We start from the raw sequence: 16175 nt of genomic DNA, 5'->3' as shown, positions 1-16175 counted from the left end.
AATCTGTCGTGGAAATTAACTAAAGTTGTGAAGCAATTGTTTAATTTTCGTTTGATGACATTTTAAAAGATTAAATATATTGTTAATAGTGTTGTCAAAAATATCGATATTTCGATATGTATCAATACTGAATATCTGAAACGATATGATACAAATTTTCTACAGTATCGATACCAGCTGCGCTCTCCTCTCCGACCGACAGCGAGTTGACACACACCCGCCTCCTCTCATTCAGTCCGGTTAACCCTCTGAACATGCCGAATGCGTGTTCTGCTGGATTTTTCCTCATGACAGCATGTTAGTGTTGGTGTGACCGGTCTTGCGCGGGATTTAGGGCTGAACGATATGGACAAAATTTCATATCTCGATTTTCATGCCAGATATCTCGATATCGATACAATACGATATGACTACGTGTTTGGTGAAAACCAAGCATTTCTCAGAAAAATAAAAAGATCATAACACAAAAAAATGTGGAAAGTATAGTTTTATTTTTAAGAACAAGTCATCAACATTAACATAAATTACCAAAAAATAAATTACAAATCAAACCTTTTACTGCAGCTCTGCTTTAACAATAAATAACAAATGCAGCAGCTGGTGGAACATTGAAAGTGCATTGAAGTGCAACAACATTTATATTTCAAACATTTAAATTCACATAAGTACTAAAAAAACAATACATTTAGAGTTTGTAAAATACACACTGATGTCTATGGAAGAGGTAATAATAATCCTTTCCATTATAATTCGACACGTTTTATTCATATCAGATACACATTGTGTAAGTTACTTCAATGTTTACTCTATTCTATTCCCAGTTCACCAGCCACTTACTTTTAAGTATTTCAGGAGAAGTGGATGAATTCACGTGTTGTAAACATAGAGGTTGTAAATCCAACAGATCCGATTCTCTGAACTGCGTCTGCGGCACAAACTAACACGGCGGCGCACATCGCGCATACAGCTCAACTAACGCGATCGTTATAAAGATGTTTAAACAACAATATACTTCCACTTGCATGTATTTGACAATCGGAATATCAGATATTTCATGCCATAGCTAACACATTTGTGAATATTCTGAATAAAAAAGGAAAAAATGACATAAAAGCAGATCATCATTCATTCAGCGCTGTTGCTGCTGCGGTGTGTCACGTGACAAGCAATGACGCGTCACCATGGAAACTCCGCCCCCCCTCTCACAATACAGTTCCCACGTCCCTGGTAGTGTGTGCGCGCTGGCTTTAGCGGTGCATTCAAGGGCACTCGTAAAACTGATGTTTGTTGTGACTGCCAGAGTTGTATGCAGGGCGAGCGCGGAGAGGGGAAATCTATACTGTCTATATCGTTGCTTTTTTCAATAGTAATATCTTGAAAGTTCATATCTAGATATAGATACGATAACGATATATCGTTCAGCCCTAGCGGGATTGCATATAACGTTAACGTTAATCAGATTTACATCTGAAGGGCACACACATAGGTAATAAAACCGCCTGACATACAAGTGCAAAAATTAGCTCTTTTTTCCAGCTTATTAATGGTCAAATACACTCAAAAAATATCTCAATGTCCATCTTGGTGAGTTTTAACGTAAACACAGTCGTAAACAGTTCAGGAAGAATGTGTAGCAGGAACAGTGTTTGGGATCCATGCGAGCGTCAGGTTTTAAAGGGACAGAAGTTATTTATTATTCAAACTACAAAAAGACAAACGATCACTTACTGCACTTGACTGAATAACTTGTGTAACTCTAATGGATTCATCTGTATTACATTTTTTACAATAAAGATTATCCAATGTTATTTTAAATTTGATTACTTTGTTTTTTAATATTCAGTTTCTTACCTGAATACTGAAAAAGAAAGCAGTCCATTTCATTTGTATCTTTATTCTATTGTATTTTATTTGTGCTATTGTTTTTAATTTGTTTATTTGTTCTTATTTTATTACTGTTTACTCGTCTTTTTAAATTAAATTTGAAATCAAGCTTCCTTGTGCTCTATTTAAGCTATTGCAACACAATTAGTTTGCAAATATTTGTGAGATAATTGTAATGGTAATTGATCAACGTTTATATATGAGGAAAAGCTTAAAAGCTTTATCATATAAAGTGATCTCTTCTGAAGAAATTTTTAATTTGCCTAGACTTTCAATAGACAGACAAAAAACTAAATGATATAAAAAATATCTATTTGACAGTATACAAGCGTTTTTTCCCCGTGGTATCGAAAATGGTATCGAATATCGATATACTTTTTTAGGTATCGTATCGAAGTTAGAAATTCCAGTATCACTACAGTATGACAACACTAATTATTAATTAGGGGCGTGACAAGATCTCGTGCCACAAGATCTTGCGAGATTAAAACGTGACAAGATTTCTCATCGAGTGAAAAGCTGTTTCCCATGACGGAGCGTGAGGGTGAAATAATTTTTTTTATAGAAATAAAAACCATTTAATTAAATTGGAAAACATTTGTGTGCGTCTAAACTGCAAGAATCGCAGTTCTGTTTTTACTGTTTTTATTTCTATGTTCAATTTGTGGAAAGGAGTTGAATTAGGAGGTCTCTCACAGCCTCAGTCAGAAGTTCTGGAAGCTCATAATTCATGCACAGTAAGATCTGAAGAGACTCATGAGAAATCATACAGGAGAGAAGCCAGCCAGTTGAGTTTGTTTGTTACAGTGCTTGAGTATTGTTGTCTTTCTATGTAATGCGCTTTGGTGGCCATGGGTCTGTTGAAAGCGCTATATAAATGCAGTCCATTTACCATTTACCATTTTAGAACTGAAATGACATTCATTACAAAATGATTCGTAAACATTTTCAAAATTTCAAAACTCATGAATTTTGTCATTGAGGATTTCATTGAGCTAAGTTTCTCCTCACGCCCCTATTGTTAATGTTTTATGGCTTAATTTGACCGTTTTTGATAATAAATTTGCATTAAATCAGAAAAGTTCAAAAAACAAAACAGCTCATTATTGTAAATAAATAAATGAATTGTTAATGTTTTATGAATTCAATTGATTAGACATGCTTTTTAATTATTACAATTGAAATAAACCATTAAAAATGGAATCCAGAAAACTTAAAATGGAAAGCACAAAATTTGTGAATTTGATAAAAACCAAACCGAAAATAAAACCGGATTTGAGAAAAAAAATAAAACATATTTCATAGGGCCTTTTAATAAATTGTTGAGTGATACTTTCATAGCGCCCTACCTTTTGCCTTGCTGAGTTTTGTGATGTTTTGCAGGAAGTGGAGGAGGATAAAAAGCGGGCGGAGCAGGATGGGATGCCACTCCACAGCAGGAAGGGCAAGCTTGATGATCTGTCCATCACCATCAACAAATCCTCCAATGTGAGCTGCTTTATTCCTTCACAGACTGACACAAACACCACGATAATGGTTAATGGATAATGATCACAATTCTTTTGCTGAAGAATTATAATAATTACACTAACTTTCCGACCTAATATGGACTTCATTTAACCAACTATGATAGCTTTGTCACAAGGGAAATAAAAATGATTGCTTACAATTGTATTGATAAGATTAAATTTAACACTACTTACCATTAATATGACTAATATGACACATTTTTCGTGGCACATTTTTTATGAGAAGCAACAATAAGAAAAAAACTCGTAAGACAGACTGCAAAGAACGATACTAGTTGTGTTTTTTATCTTTCTTTTAGCCAGTTTTATCTTTGAAATGGCTAAACGCTACAAACAGACGGTGACTGTGTAGTTTTCATCTGCTTCACATTATGAAAACTGGTGAAGCCCTAAGAAGCATCTCTCAACTGATGAAATGTGAAAAAGTTAAATTCCTAAATTTTAATTCCAGTAATTTCAAATTATGTAAAATTTAAGGCTGCAACTAACGATTATTTTGATAATCGATTAGTTGGCCGATTATTTTTCGATTAATCAGATTAAAAAAGCCACTTTTTTTTGACAAACACACTGCTGTCCTTCAAACAAACATGTCAGCTGAGTGCTATGAACACATACATAGTGAATATTCCTCACAAAAATGAACCATAGTTTTACAACAAATACAAAAAAATCATAAAATAATAAATAAATAAAACCAAGTCATTGTAGTTATTCCACGGTAACCACAAATTTCCCATAGTTTTGCTTCAATCCATGGTTTAACTATATGGTATTTGTGTGGTTATACAAATGACAATCAATATGCCAAAAAAAACATGGTTTTACTATCTATAAAACCATGGTTAATTTTCGTAAGGGTATACAGAATGTGTGCTATACATTATGTGCAAAAGTTACTAAGCTAATGGACAGTTTAGAGAGGAATTTTCTGCAGGAACACACACATATTCGCTATGTACACAGTAACCTGTACTAGAAACGTCTTACATTTATATTCAATTACACAATGTTATCCCTTAACAGTTACTACTCTCAAAAAATATGTGAATTACATGTTGACTTTTAAACCTAAATTTAGAGTCCAACAGCAGATATTTCAGCTAAATCAGTGTTTTTATGCTGAATATTAATGGTCTCCCTCTCGAATGCGTTCTGTCAGTTTGACGCGCATGCACGCGGCCGCCTCATCGGTGCTCATTCAGTGAAGTTTGAATGCAAGACTGAAAGGACGCGCTTTCATGCAAAATGCAAATACTCGCATGAATTTGTAACATTTACAGATGAGGATATAACCTGTAAAATGAACGTTTTGCGCTGAGGACACACACACATCTGTCAAAGCGCATGACAGGGTATGTTAAACGCTAATGCGTGCGCTTGAAACTCAGAATAAAGAATTTAATTCTCATGTTTTGGGCAAGTGCCTTTCCAGCAGCAGCTGCTCTGTTTACTCTCCACTATTTTTAGATGCATTTTGTCTATAGAAATGCGTTATTCAGTGCCGTAATTTGCTGCGACTGGTGGAAGTTGGTGGCAAACCCGACTAATCGATAATGAAAATCGTTATCTCATTCTCGATTTTATCGACTAGTTGCAGCCTTAAGTAAAAAAAATTACGTTGTATTGTAGCTCAGAGATTGCACGCACCGCATTTATTCACCAACCATGATTGCAAACAGTATGGTCAATGAATAATGTTTGGATTTGAATAATATTAATAATAGCAGAGAGTTGTCATGCTGTATAAACACCTGTGTTCAGGATCAGCGTGTGGTGACCAAGAGGCCGGGAGGGCTGGGAGCAGTAGAGCTGGAGAAGGACTGTGATCCTGAATCCAGCGTCTTCAGCATCGGGAGAGGAAAGAGACGGCAGCTGCTCGTCACAACGGCAGGAAACATCAAGGTATTCGAGAGTCAAGACTTCAGACCTTTGGTAGATGATGAATTTTAGATGTGTGTGTTTTTGGTTTTCAATAAACTACTCGTTTTGGGAGATTCCCATTTTTCTCTCATTTTACTTTTGATGATGCCAAGCAAACTATTCATACTTTGAACTAGGGCTGCACAATTAATCTTCCCAAACTTGTAATGAGAAGCTCTTATAAACTTTTCTAAGTTTTCTAGGGCAGCCCTAGCCTGGATGCCCACAACATTTTATATCGGGCAGTTTGATCTGGACTTGATCGGTAGAGAAGTAATTATGCCTGAACAGAAACTGTTCGGATCAATGAAATTGTCAGGGCGGGCTTTAGACGATGATGGACAGATGATAAACAGTAACGTAATCATCACGTCATCAAAGGCGCTTGGGTTGAATTTGTTCTAATCCTAAACGGAGAACTTGTTGGTGTATGCATTCACCTTTACTATTTCTCTCAGAAATGATGATGGTGTTGGCAAGTACTCGGTGTATCCTTAAATTCTTTTTTTACAACACCGGCAAAGATCGTTTACACTCATCTTTTTCTTCTAACTTATTCCAGCTACGTGCAGACAGGGTTGCCAAGTTTTTGCAACAAAACCCGCCGAATTGCTAACGTTCCTCAAAACTAGCCAAAAACAAACCCAATAACTTTCCAGGGAGGTTCTCCGGGGAAAAAAGGCATTTGGGGGGTAAAATATGTGTTATTTTGGCAGGGCTGCCAGCTAAAATTCGCATTCCTGGGTCTGTATATTCCATAATTGGGGGTCGCTTCAACCCGCGGACTTGGCAACACAGTGCCGTTGAGTTCTGTTGACATTTGACAACTAACGTTATGCGTCGCTCCGTTGCTCTGATTGGTTGTAGGTCTAACCAATTGAGGTCTTTCCTGGTTCGGTTGAAACACGCCCCATAATCACAGCCCAACGGAGCAGAATCAGACTCATATTCTGACTAGTATTGAGTATGACGACATCAGGCTAGGGCAGCCCCCTAATAGTCGATTAATCTTTTATTAGTCGGTTAGTCACAGGAAGAAAAAAAAACAACTGGTGGCGAAGTCTCAGTCCGTGAGATATTGATTGTTAACGGCAGGTCCTTGTGGTAATTTCAGTATGTCGGAATCTAAACATTCCCCTATCATCCATCGAGCTTAAATATGGTTTATCATTTGAAACATGTACAGTACATCAGGAAAGTATTCACAGCGCTTCACTTTTTCCACATTTTGTTATGTTACAGCCTTATTCCAAAATGGATTAAATTAATAATTTATTTTCCTCAATTCTACAAACACTACCCCATAATGACAACGTGAAAAAATAAAAAATGTACACAAGTATTCACAGCCTTTGCTCGATACTTTGTTGAAGCACCTTTGGCACCAATTACAGCCTCAAGTCTTTGAGTTTGGTGCTACAAGCTTGGCGCACCTGTTTTTGGGCAGTTTCTCCCATTCTTCTTTGCAGGAGCTCTCAAGCTCAATCAGGTTGGATGAGGAACATCGGTGCACAGCCATTTTCAGATCTTTCCAGAGATGTTCAATCGGGTTCAAGTCTGTCTCAAGGACATGAGTTGTCCCGCAGCCACTCCTTTGTTATCTTGGTTGTGTGCTTAGGGTCGTTGTCCTGTTGGAAGATGAACCTTCACCTCAGTCTGAGGTCCAGAGCGCTCTGGAGTAGGCATGTGCCGGTATCAAATTTTCATGTTGCGGTTAATTGCTGAAGCTTTTATCACGGTATACGGTTTTATCACGATATTGAAATAAGTCGCAAAAAAAGTGTTGTCATACTATAACAGGTTAAATCACTTTCTTATAACAAAAGAACCAAACATTTAAATACAATAAAGCAATACACAAAAATGTATAAAGAAAACAAATATTTAAAACAGATTAAAGTGCAAAAGAATTATAAAGAACAATAGGTATGCTGAAATGACTAAGATTAATAAAACTAAGATTAATACATGCTTTAGAAGTATTTTTCATTGTCAGTTTGTTAATGAAGGAACTAATGTTAAATACTGGAGCCTTGTAAAGTGTGTGATTGAACAACAGTCAGAACATATTCAAACAATATCTAGGGCATGTAATTTAGTCCAGATTAAAATATAAAATGCAAGTTTGAAAATGAATAGCCTTAAGTCTTTAAGTATTATGTATTAGGTTATGTGATTACTGGGGAAACGGCTGCATTTCTGCTGTTCCATCAGCGCCCTCTGCTGTCGAAGAATGAATGTGCACTTCAGCGCGTCTCCTCATTCCGCCATGTGCTCGGCTCATGCACGGTCTATTTACATCAGTGCGCGTTCCTCTTTGACGTGTTTTTCATTTTAAACGGTTGATGGGTAAAGTATTCTTAAAATTCATTCTAAAAATCTGAATAATTCGTAATAAATAATTATTCACGGTATTTTGAAGTGCCCACGATAACAATATTGTGCATGTTCATTATTGCGGTATATCGTATTAACGTTTACCGACACATGTCTACTCTGGAGCAGGTTTTCATCGTGGATGTCTCTGTACATTGCTGCATTCATCTTTCCCTCGATCCTGGCTAGTCTCCCAGTTCCTGCCCACTGAAAAACACCCCCACAGCATGATGCTGCCACCACCACGCTTCACTGTAGGGATGGTGTTGGTCAGGTGATGAGCGGTGTCTGGTTTCCTCCAGAGATGACACTTGCCATTCAGGCCAAAGAGTTCAATCTTTGTTTCATCAGACCAGAGAGTTTTGTTTCTTTGAGTCCTTCAGGTGCCTTTTGCCAAACTCCAGGTGGGCTGTCATGTGCTGTCTGGCCACTCTACCACACAGGCCTGATTGGTGGAGAGCTGCAGAGATGGTTGTTCTTCTGGAAGGTTCTCCTCTCTCCTCAGAGAAATGCTGGAGCTCTGTCAGAGTGACCATCGGGTTCTTGGTCACCTCTTTGACTAAGGCCCTTCTCCAATGATCGCTCAGTTTGGCCAGGCGGCCAGCTCTAGGAAGGGTCCTGGTGGTTCGAAACTTCTTCCATTTGCGGATGATGGAGGCCACTGTGCTCATTGGGACCTTCAATGCTGCAGACATTTTTCTGTGCCCTTCTCCAGATCGGTGCCTCGAAACAATCCTGCCTCGGAGGTCTACAGACTTTTTCTTGGACTTCATGGCTTGGTTTGTGCTCTGCCATGCACTGTTAACTGTGGGACCTTATATAGACAGGTGTGTGCCTTTCCAAATCATGTCCAATCAACTGCATGTACCACAGGTGGACTCCAATCAAGTAGTAGAAACATCTCAAGGATGATTAGTGGAAACAGGAGCAGCTGAGCTCAATTGTGAGTGTCATGGCAAAAGCTGTTAATATATTTTATTTGTAATAAATTTGCAAAGATTTCAAACAAACTTCTTTCACGTTGTCATTATGGGGTATTGTTTGTAGAATTGAGGAAAAAATAATGAATTTAATCCATTTCGGAATAAGGCTGTAAGATAACAAAATGTGGAAAAAGTGAAGCGCTGTGAATACTTTCTGGATGCACTGTAAGTAGTAGCAACTTTACATGGCCGCTCACTCTAACGTTAACCTACATAAATGTGCGCTAGCCTATTATAGCTCGCTTTACTGCATGACATGGAGGTGCCAGCGCGATTTCGGCAGGCACATTTTTTCCTGACAACAGTGGAAACAACTTAAAATATTTAATCATGGTCATACAGACAAGACTAATGCTTCATTCGCAACTAAAGGGTTTTACTTTTATTTTTGTAAACTCGCAATATCAACAAAACGTTGTGCCTTTGTAAAATAAAGAAAACGACCAGGATGCGCTTTCTGCCATTTCGGTTTCTGTGAACTTGAGCGTGTAACAAAAATGAACCGAAACACTTTTAGATTCTCTGCCCGAGTCCGATATTTCCCGCCACTATCCTCGGGCCGTGCCCTTGATCAAGCATTTGTTGGTTTTTTTTTTCATCATTACATTATTAGCCTATTTGGGTGGGCAGAAAGCTATGCCATAATCAGAAATAATATATATATTTTTAGCAAACTAAGAACTAATACTACAACTACAACTAAGAATCAAATGTGTAAAAAGTTGCACAAGTCAGGATTAGTCTAAAAATGTGTGTTAAACTCACAGCACACGCAGTGATGAAGCGCAGCTTTCTGAAGAGACACCAGTCATGAGCTGCTCTCGTGAACATTGCGCTTAACTATTTATTTTCGTTTCGAATTGTTTAGCTTAAAAGTGGACATTTCAAGCTTTCTACACACATATTTCTCATGTCTGTGAGGCTGAGTTTGGGTTTATTTATGAGACGTGTTCAAGAGCAATGCAAGTGATCGCTCCCGCGCCTCCATGTCACATTTATTGTCTGCTTACGCCCATTTGCTTCTTATTTATTAAATCCAGGCAATTGGATGATGAAACATTGATTAAAATGAAGATACAATTCATAAAAAACAAAATTCACTTTAAAGAAAGGCTTTCTACAAAACAAAACTTAATGAAGTGGTGAAAATCATTTCTGACACACTCGCATCTTTGCACTTTTCATAATCAGGTGAAATTTTAAAATAACATTATAATATTTAAACATAAATATAGGGTTGTAAACTTCATCTTTACAGCCCACACTGACTCAGAAAACACTAGTTTATTAATACATCATTAAAATGTTTATTTTGTGCAATTTTTTCAGACACATTCATAATCATTACTTTTGCCGGTGCTTTGCGGTAAACTTTATGTGTGCGCTAAAGTGCGTATATATTACACCTATTAATCACTGATTATGATTTAGTATTCTCCTCAGTATATATTTAAGTAATTATATTAATATAAATGTGCGATTAGTTGACTAATGACTTGAAGGACTACTAGTCGACTAATGTTTAAAAACGGAGCGATGTCAGACATAACAACTGTTATTTTAGTATTATTTGTATACTATTGAAGTATTTATTCATATGTTATATGTAGCTTTTATTTTTATAATTTCAACTTTTATTTTAGTTGAATTTTTTGTAATTTTATGACTTTTTGTATTATTTTGTCACAGTTTTAATCAGCTTTATTTCAATTAACAAAAGCTTTTTAAATAGTTTTTGTTTAATAATGTGAGAAATAAGAGAGAAACAAGATTATTAGAATGAATTAGAATTCAAAATAAAAGCTTGATAATTTAAAATACATGTTTTATTATTACAATATATTTCTTAAATCAGTGAAATATTACAGTAGTTATATTTCTTATTTTGTTTAATATTTTAATTTGCACAATTTGTGTGCAACCCTACAAGCAAGCACAGCAAACTTGGAGCTTTAAAAATAATACGTTTTTATCAGAAATCACATTTCGATTTTTGTAACCCCAGATTTTGCAACTCTACTTTGAACACTGTCGTCAGTAACTCACTGTGAAGTGAGATAACATGTGTTTAAAGGATGTTAGAGAGTGTTTATGTCTCGTTGTTTCAGGGCAAGAGGGTGTTCGGTGAAAGAAAGGACCGGAACCGGCCTGTGAGTCCAGCGAGGTCAAAGTGTCCTGTTGAAGAAGGGCTGGAGTCCAACGCACGAGGGAAACGCCCTCCGTCTGCAAAGAGAGTCCCGGAGGTGAGCAGATGTTCTTGTAATGTCTTGTTTGAGTTGTGATGGCATGCCTGGGACGCCCTCTTCTTTTGGTTCTCAAGCCTTGATGCTGTAAATAGATTCAGACATGACGGGACTGATCATGAGAGGCAAGCGTGTGAAGTTCATCGGGCTCTTGGCCAGAGTTCATGCGTCTGTTCAGCTGTTCTGGTAGATTCCAGACGCCTGACGTCACTGGATCGCCACAACACTGATTCATTTCCTTTTCAATCTCATTCGTTTTGTTTGGGTATTTTCTCTTTCCTTGTTTCACCGTTAAATGTTTGGGGTTGAATGAGTTTTTAATGTTTTGAAAGAAGCTCTTCAGTTCACCAAGGCTGCATTTATTTGATCAAAAATACAGAAAAATATCATTTATTTCTGTGATCAAAGCTGAATTTTAGCATCATTACGCCAGTCTTAAAGGGATAGTTCACCCAAAAATGAAAATTCTGTAATCATTTAATCACCCTCAAGTTGTTCTGAATGAGTTTCTTTGTTCTGCAGCTGCTGAACACAAAAGAAGATATTTTGAAGAATGTTTGTAACAAAGCAGATAGAGCAACCATTGACTACCATAGTAATTTTCTCCCTACTATGGTAGTCAATGGTTGCTCTATCTGCTTGGTTACAAACATTCTTCAAAATATCTTCTTAGTGTTCAGCAGAACAAATAAAATCATACAGGTTTGGAACAACTTGTGGGTGAGTAAATTATGACAGAATTTTCATTTTTGGGTGAACTATCCCTTTAAGTGTCACATGATCCTTCAGAAATCATCTGATATGTGACCCTGGACCACAAAACAAATAAGCTTTCCATTGATGTATGGTTTGTTATGATAGGACAATATTTGGCCGAGATAAGAATATTTGAAAATGAAATCTGAGGGTGCAAAAAAAAATCGAACTATTGAGAAAATTGCAGAAAGTCCATAACAATGCATATTACTACTACTAATAATACATTTCTGATATATTTACAGTACAAAATATCTTCATTGAACATGTTCCTCAAAATCTGCATCTTCGTCAGAAACAGGCTCAAACATATAAGGTTGAATGCCTAATCTCTCCATCATCATGACGGTCAGTATAGATGTGCCTGCTATCATTGAGCCGCGCAGTGAAACAGCCAATCAGAGTAGAACTCTGCATTAATATTCATGACCCTTCCAAATAAGGCAAAAACAGACCATTTCATCCTGGGGAAGATTTCTAGAGTTGTAAATGGACCTGTAAAACTGTATCTGGACAATTATTGACCTTAAAGGGTTAGTTCACCCAAAAATGAAAATTCTGTCATTAATTACTCACCCTCATGTCGTTCAACATCCGTCAGACCTCCGTTCATATTCGGAACACAAATGAAGATATTTTAGTGTAAAGCTGATGCTGAGAAAGGCTTCAGACAGGCCTCCATTGGCATTCAGAACATTCACACTCCCAAGACCCATAAAAGGCACTTAAAACGTCGTTACAAAGTCCATCTCACCACAGCGGCTCTACAATAATTTTACAATGCGACGACAATAGTTTTTGTGCGTAAAAAAAAATCTAAATAACACCTTTATCCAGCTTGTTATTGCCTTCCGCGTGTGCCTCCACGACGCATGCGTGAGAATATGGCGCAGATCCGGCGTTCGGGAATCCATGAAATGCACACTTAAGCCCCATTTTGAGCACTACGCTGAGACCTAAAGCACGATCAATGTAGAATCCAACAGCTGAGATACGCGCGTCTTCCTCTGCTCGTAAACAAATCTCTTCTGGGTCATGTGTCCGAACGGCGGATCTGCTCATATTCTCGCGCATGCGTCGTGGAGGCACACACGGAAGACAAGAACAAGCTGGATAAAGGTGTTATTTTGATTTTTTTTTGCGCACAAAAACTATTGTCGTCGCATCGTAAAATTATTGTAGAGCCGCTGTGGTGAGATGGACCTTGTAACGACGTTTTAAAGGGGTGGTAAACCACGATTTCACTATTCTAACTTTAGCTAGCGTGTAATGTTGCTGCTTGAGCATAAACAACATCTGCAAAGTTACAACGTTCAAAGTTTAAAGCAAAGGGAGATATTTGCTTTTAAAGAAATCAGTTTCTAAGAACTACAGCAAACGGCCAGTAGGCGACTACACACATTCCTCCAGGGTTGGTGACATCACCAGCCCCAATATTTACATAAACCCCTCCTCCGAGAATATTAAATAAGGGGGGGGGGGGCATTTTGTATCGCGACGCTGTTGTGGTTTAGTTAGGCTGGAGTGGTGTTGTGGTATAGTTAGGCTGGAGTGGTGTTGTGGTATAGTTAGGCTGGAGTGTTGTGGTATAGTTAGGCTGGAGTGGTGTTGTGGTATAGTTAGGCTGGAGTGGTGTTGTGGTATAGTTAGGCTGGAGTGGTGTTGTGGTATAGTTAGGCTGGAGTGGTGTTGTGGTATAGTTAGGCTGGAGTGGTGTTGTGGTATAGTTAGGCTGGAGTGGTGTTGTGGTATAGTTAGGCTGGAGTGGTGTTGTGGTATAGTTAGGCTGGAGTGGTGTTGTGGTATAGTTAGGCTGGAGTGGTGTTGTGGTATAGTTAGGCTGGAGTGGTGTTGTGGTATAGTTAGGCTGGAGTGGTGTTGTGGTATAGTTAGGCTGGAGTGGTGTTGTGGTATAGTTAGGCTGGAGTGTTGTGGTATAGTTAGGCTGGAGTGGTGTTGTGGTATAGTTAGGCTGGAGTGGTGTTGTGGTATAGTTAGGCTGGAGTGGTGTTGTGGTATAGTTAGGCTGGAGTGGTGTTGTGGTATAGTTAGGCTGGAGTGGTGTTGTGGTATAGTTAGGCTGGAGTGGTGTTGTGGTATAGTTAGGCTGGAGTGGTGTTGTGGTTTAGTTAGGCTGGAGTGGTGTTGTGGTATAGTTAGGCTGGAGTGGTGTTGTGGTATAGTTAGGCTGGAGTGGTGTTGTGGTATAGTTAGGCTGGAGTGGTGTTGTGGTATAGTTAGGCTGGAGTGGTGTTGTGGTATAGTTAGGCTGGAGTGGTGTTGTGGTATAGTTAGGCTGGAGTGGTGTTGTGGTATAGTTAGGCTGGAGTGGTGTTGTGGTATAGTTAGGCTGGAGTGTTGTTGTGGTATAGTTAGGCTGGAGTGGTGTTGTGGTATAGTTAGGCTGGAGTGGTGTTGTGGTATAGTTAGGCTGGAGTGGTGTTGTGGTATAGTTAGGCTGGAGTGTTGTTGTGGTATAGTTAGGCTGGAGTGGTGTTGTGGTATAGTTAGGCTGGAGTGGTGTTGTGGTATAGTTAGGCTGGAGTGTTGTTGTGGTATAGTTAGGCTGGAGTGGTGTTGTGGTATAGTTAGGCTGGAGTGGTGTTGTGGTATAGTTAGGCTGGAGTGTTGTTGTGGTATAGTTAGGCTGGAGTGGTGTTGTGGTACAGTTAGGCTGGAGTGGTGTTGTGGTATAGTTAGGCTGGAGTGGTGTTGTGGTATAGTTAGGCTGGAGTGTTGTTGTGGTATAGTTAGGCTGGAGTGGTGTTGTGGTATAGTTAGGCTGGAGTGTTGTTGTGGTATAGTTAGGCTGGAGTGGTGTTGTGGTATAGTTAGGCTGGAGTGGTGTTGTGGTATAGTTAGGCTGGAGTGGTGTTGTGGTATAGTTAGGCTGGAGTGGTGTTGTGGTATAGTTAGGCTGGAGTGGTGTTGTGGTTTAGTTAGGCTGGAGTGGTGTTGTGGTATAGTTAGGCTGGAGTGGTGTTGTGGTATAGTTAGGCTGGAGTGGTGTTGTGGTATAGTTAGGCTGGAGTGGTGTTGTGGTTTAGTTAGGCTGGAGTGGTGTTGTGGTATAGTTAGGCTGGAGTGGTGTTGTGGTATAGTTAGGCTGGAGTGGTGTTGTGGTATAGTTAGGCTGGAGTGGTGTTGTGGTATAGTTAGGCTGGAGTGGTGTTGTGGTATAGTTAGGCTGGAGTGGTGTTGTGGTATAGTTAGGCTGGAGTGGTGTTGTGGTATAGTTAGGCTGGAGTGGTGTTGTGGTATAGTTAGGCTGGAGTGGTGTTGTGGTATAGTTAGGCTGGAGTGGTGTTGTGGTATAGTTAGGCTGGAGTGGTGTTGTGGTATAGTTAGGCTGGAGTGGTGTTGTGGTATAGTTAGGCTGGAGTGTTGTTGTGGTATAGTTAGGCTGGAGTGGTGTTGTGGTATAGTTAGGCTGGAGTGGTGTTGTGGTATAGTTAGGCTGGAGTGGTGTTGTGGTATAGTTAGGCTGGAGTGTTGTTGTGGTATAGTTAGGCTGGAGTGGTGTTGTGGTATAGTTAGGCTGGAGTGGTGTTGTGGTATAGTTAGGCTGGAGTGGTGTTGTGGTATAGTTAGGCTGGAGTGGTGTTGTGGTATAGTTAGGCTGGAGTGGTGTTGTGGTTTAGTTAGGCTGGAGTGGTGTTGTGGTATAGTTAGGCTGGAGTGGTGTTGTGGTATAGTTAGGCTGGAGTGGTGTTGTGGTATAGTTAGGCTGGAGTGGTGTTGTGGTTTAGTTAGGCTGGAGTGGTGTTGTGGTATAGTTAGGCTGGAGTGGTGTTGTGGTATAGTTAGGCTGGAGTGGTGTTGTGGTATAGTTAGGCTGGAGTGGTGTTGTGGTATAGTTAGGCTGGAGTGGTGTTGTGGTATAGTTAGGCTGGAGTGGTGTTGTGGTATAGTTAGGCTGGAGTGGTGTTGTGGTATAGTTAGGCTGGAGTGGTGTTGTGGTATAGTTAGGCTGGAGTGGTGTTGTGGTATAGTTAGGCTGGAGTGTTGTTGTGGTATAGTTAGGCTGGAGTGGTGTTGTGGTATAGTTAGGCTGGAGTGTTGTTGTGGTATAGTTAGGCTGGAGTGGTGTTGTGGTATAGTTAGGCTGGAGTGGTGTTGTGGTATAGTTAGGCTGGAGTGTTGTTGTGGTATAGTTAGGCTGGAGTGGTGTTGTGGTACAGTTAGGCTGGAGTGGTGTTGTGGTATAGTTAGGCTGGAGTGGTGTTGTGGTATAGTTAGGCTGGAGTGTTGTTGCCGCGATGCAGAGGAAACGCTGTTATTTTCATCCAGATTGCAGGTCTGGGGTACTTGCTTTGTTCAGCCTTCCTTGTGGGACGGGGGTGCGTTGCAGAGCGTTTAACATACAGCATGTTATATGCACGTGTGTTTGAGACAGAGGGGAACAGGCGCGTGTGGGGCTCCTGCAGCACATCTCACGGAGGAAAACTTCCACAATGTTCGCAAGTTCAATGCCGGATTTG

General features: G+C 39.4%; 1 protein-coding gene across 2 annotated transcripts in view; it reads left to right on the top strand.

Annotated features, from left to right (window-relative positions):
- The window catches only part of ccdc9b (coiled-coil domain containing 9B), a 66435-nt gene that overhangs the window by 11809 nt on the left and 38451 nt on the right, over positions 1-16175 (top strand). For both annotated transcript variants that reach the window (XM_079832869.1, XM_079832868.1), the window contains exons 3-5: positions 3268-3372; positions 5178-5318; positions 10804-10938. In XM_079832869.1, coding sequence (XP_079688995.1) covers positions 3268-3372; positions 5178-5318; positions 10804-10938 — 381 coding nt within the window. The remainder of the gene's footprint in view (positions 1-3267; positions 3373-5177; positions 5319-10803; positions 10939-16175) is intronic.

The sequence above is a fragment of the Gobio gobio genome (genome assembly GCF_949357685.1).
Source record: "Gobio gobio genome assembly, chromosome: 13".
In the NCBI taxonomy this organism is placed as follows: Eukaryota; Metazoa; Chordata; class Actinopteri; order Cypriniformes; family Gobionidae; genus Gobio; species Gobio gobio.
This window is presented reverse-complemented; position numbering and strand designations above follow the sequence as displayed.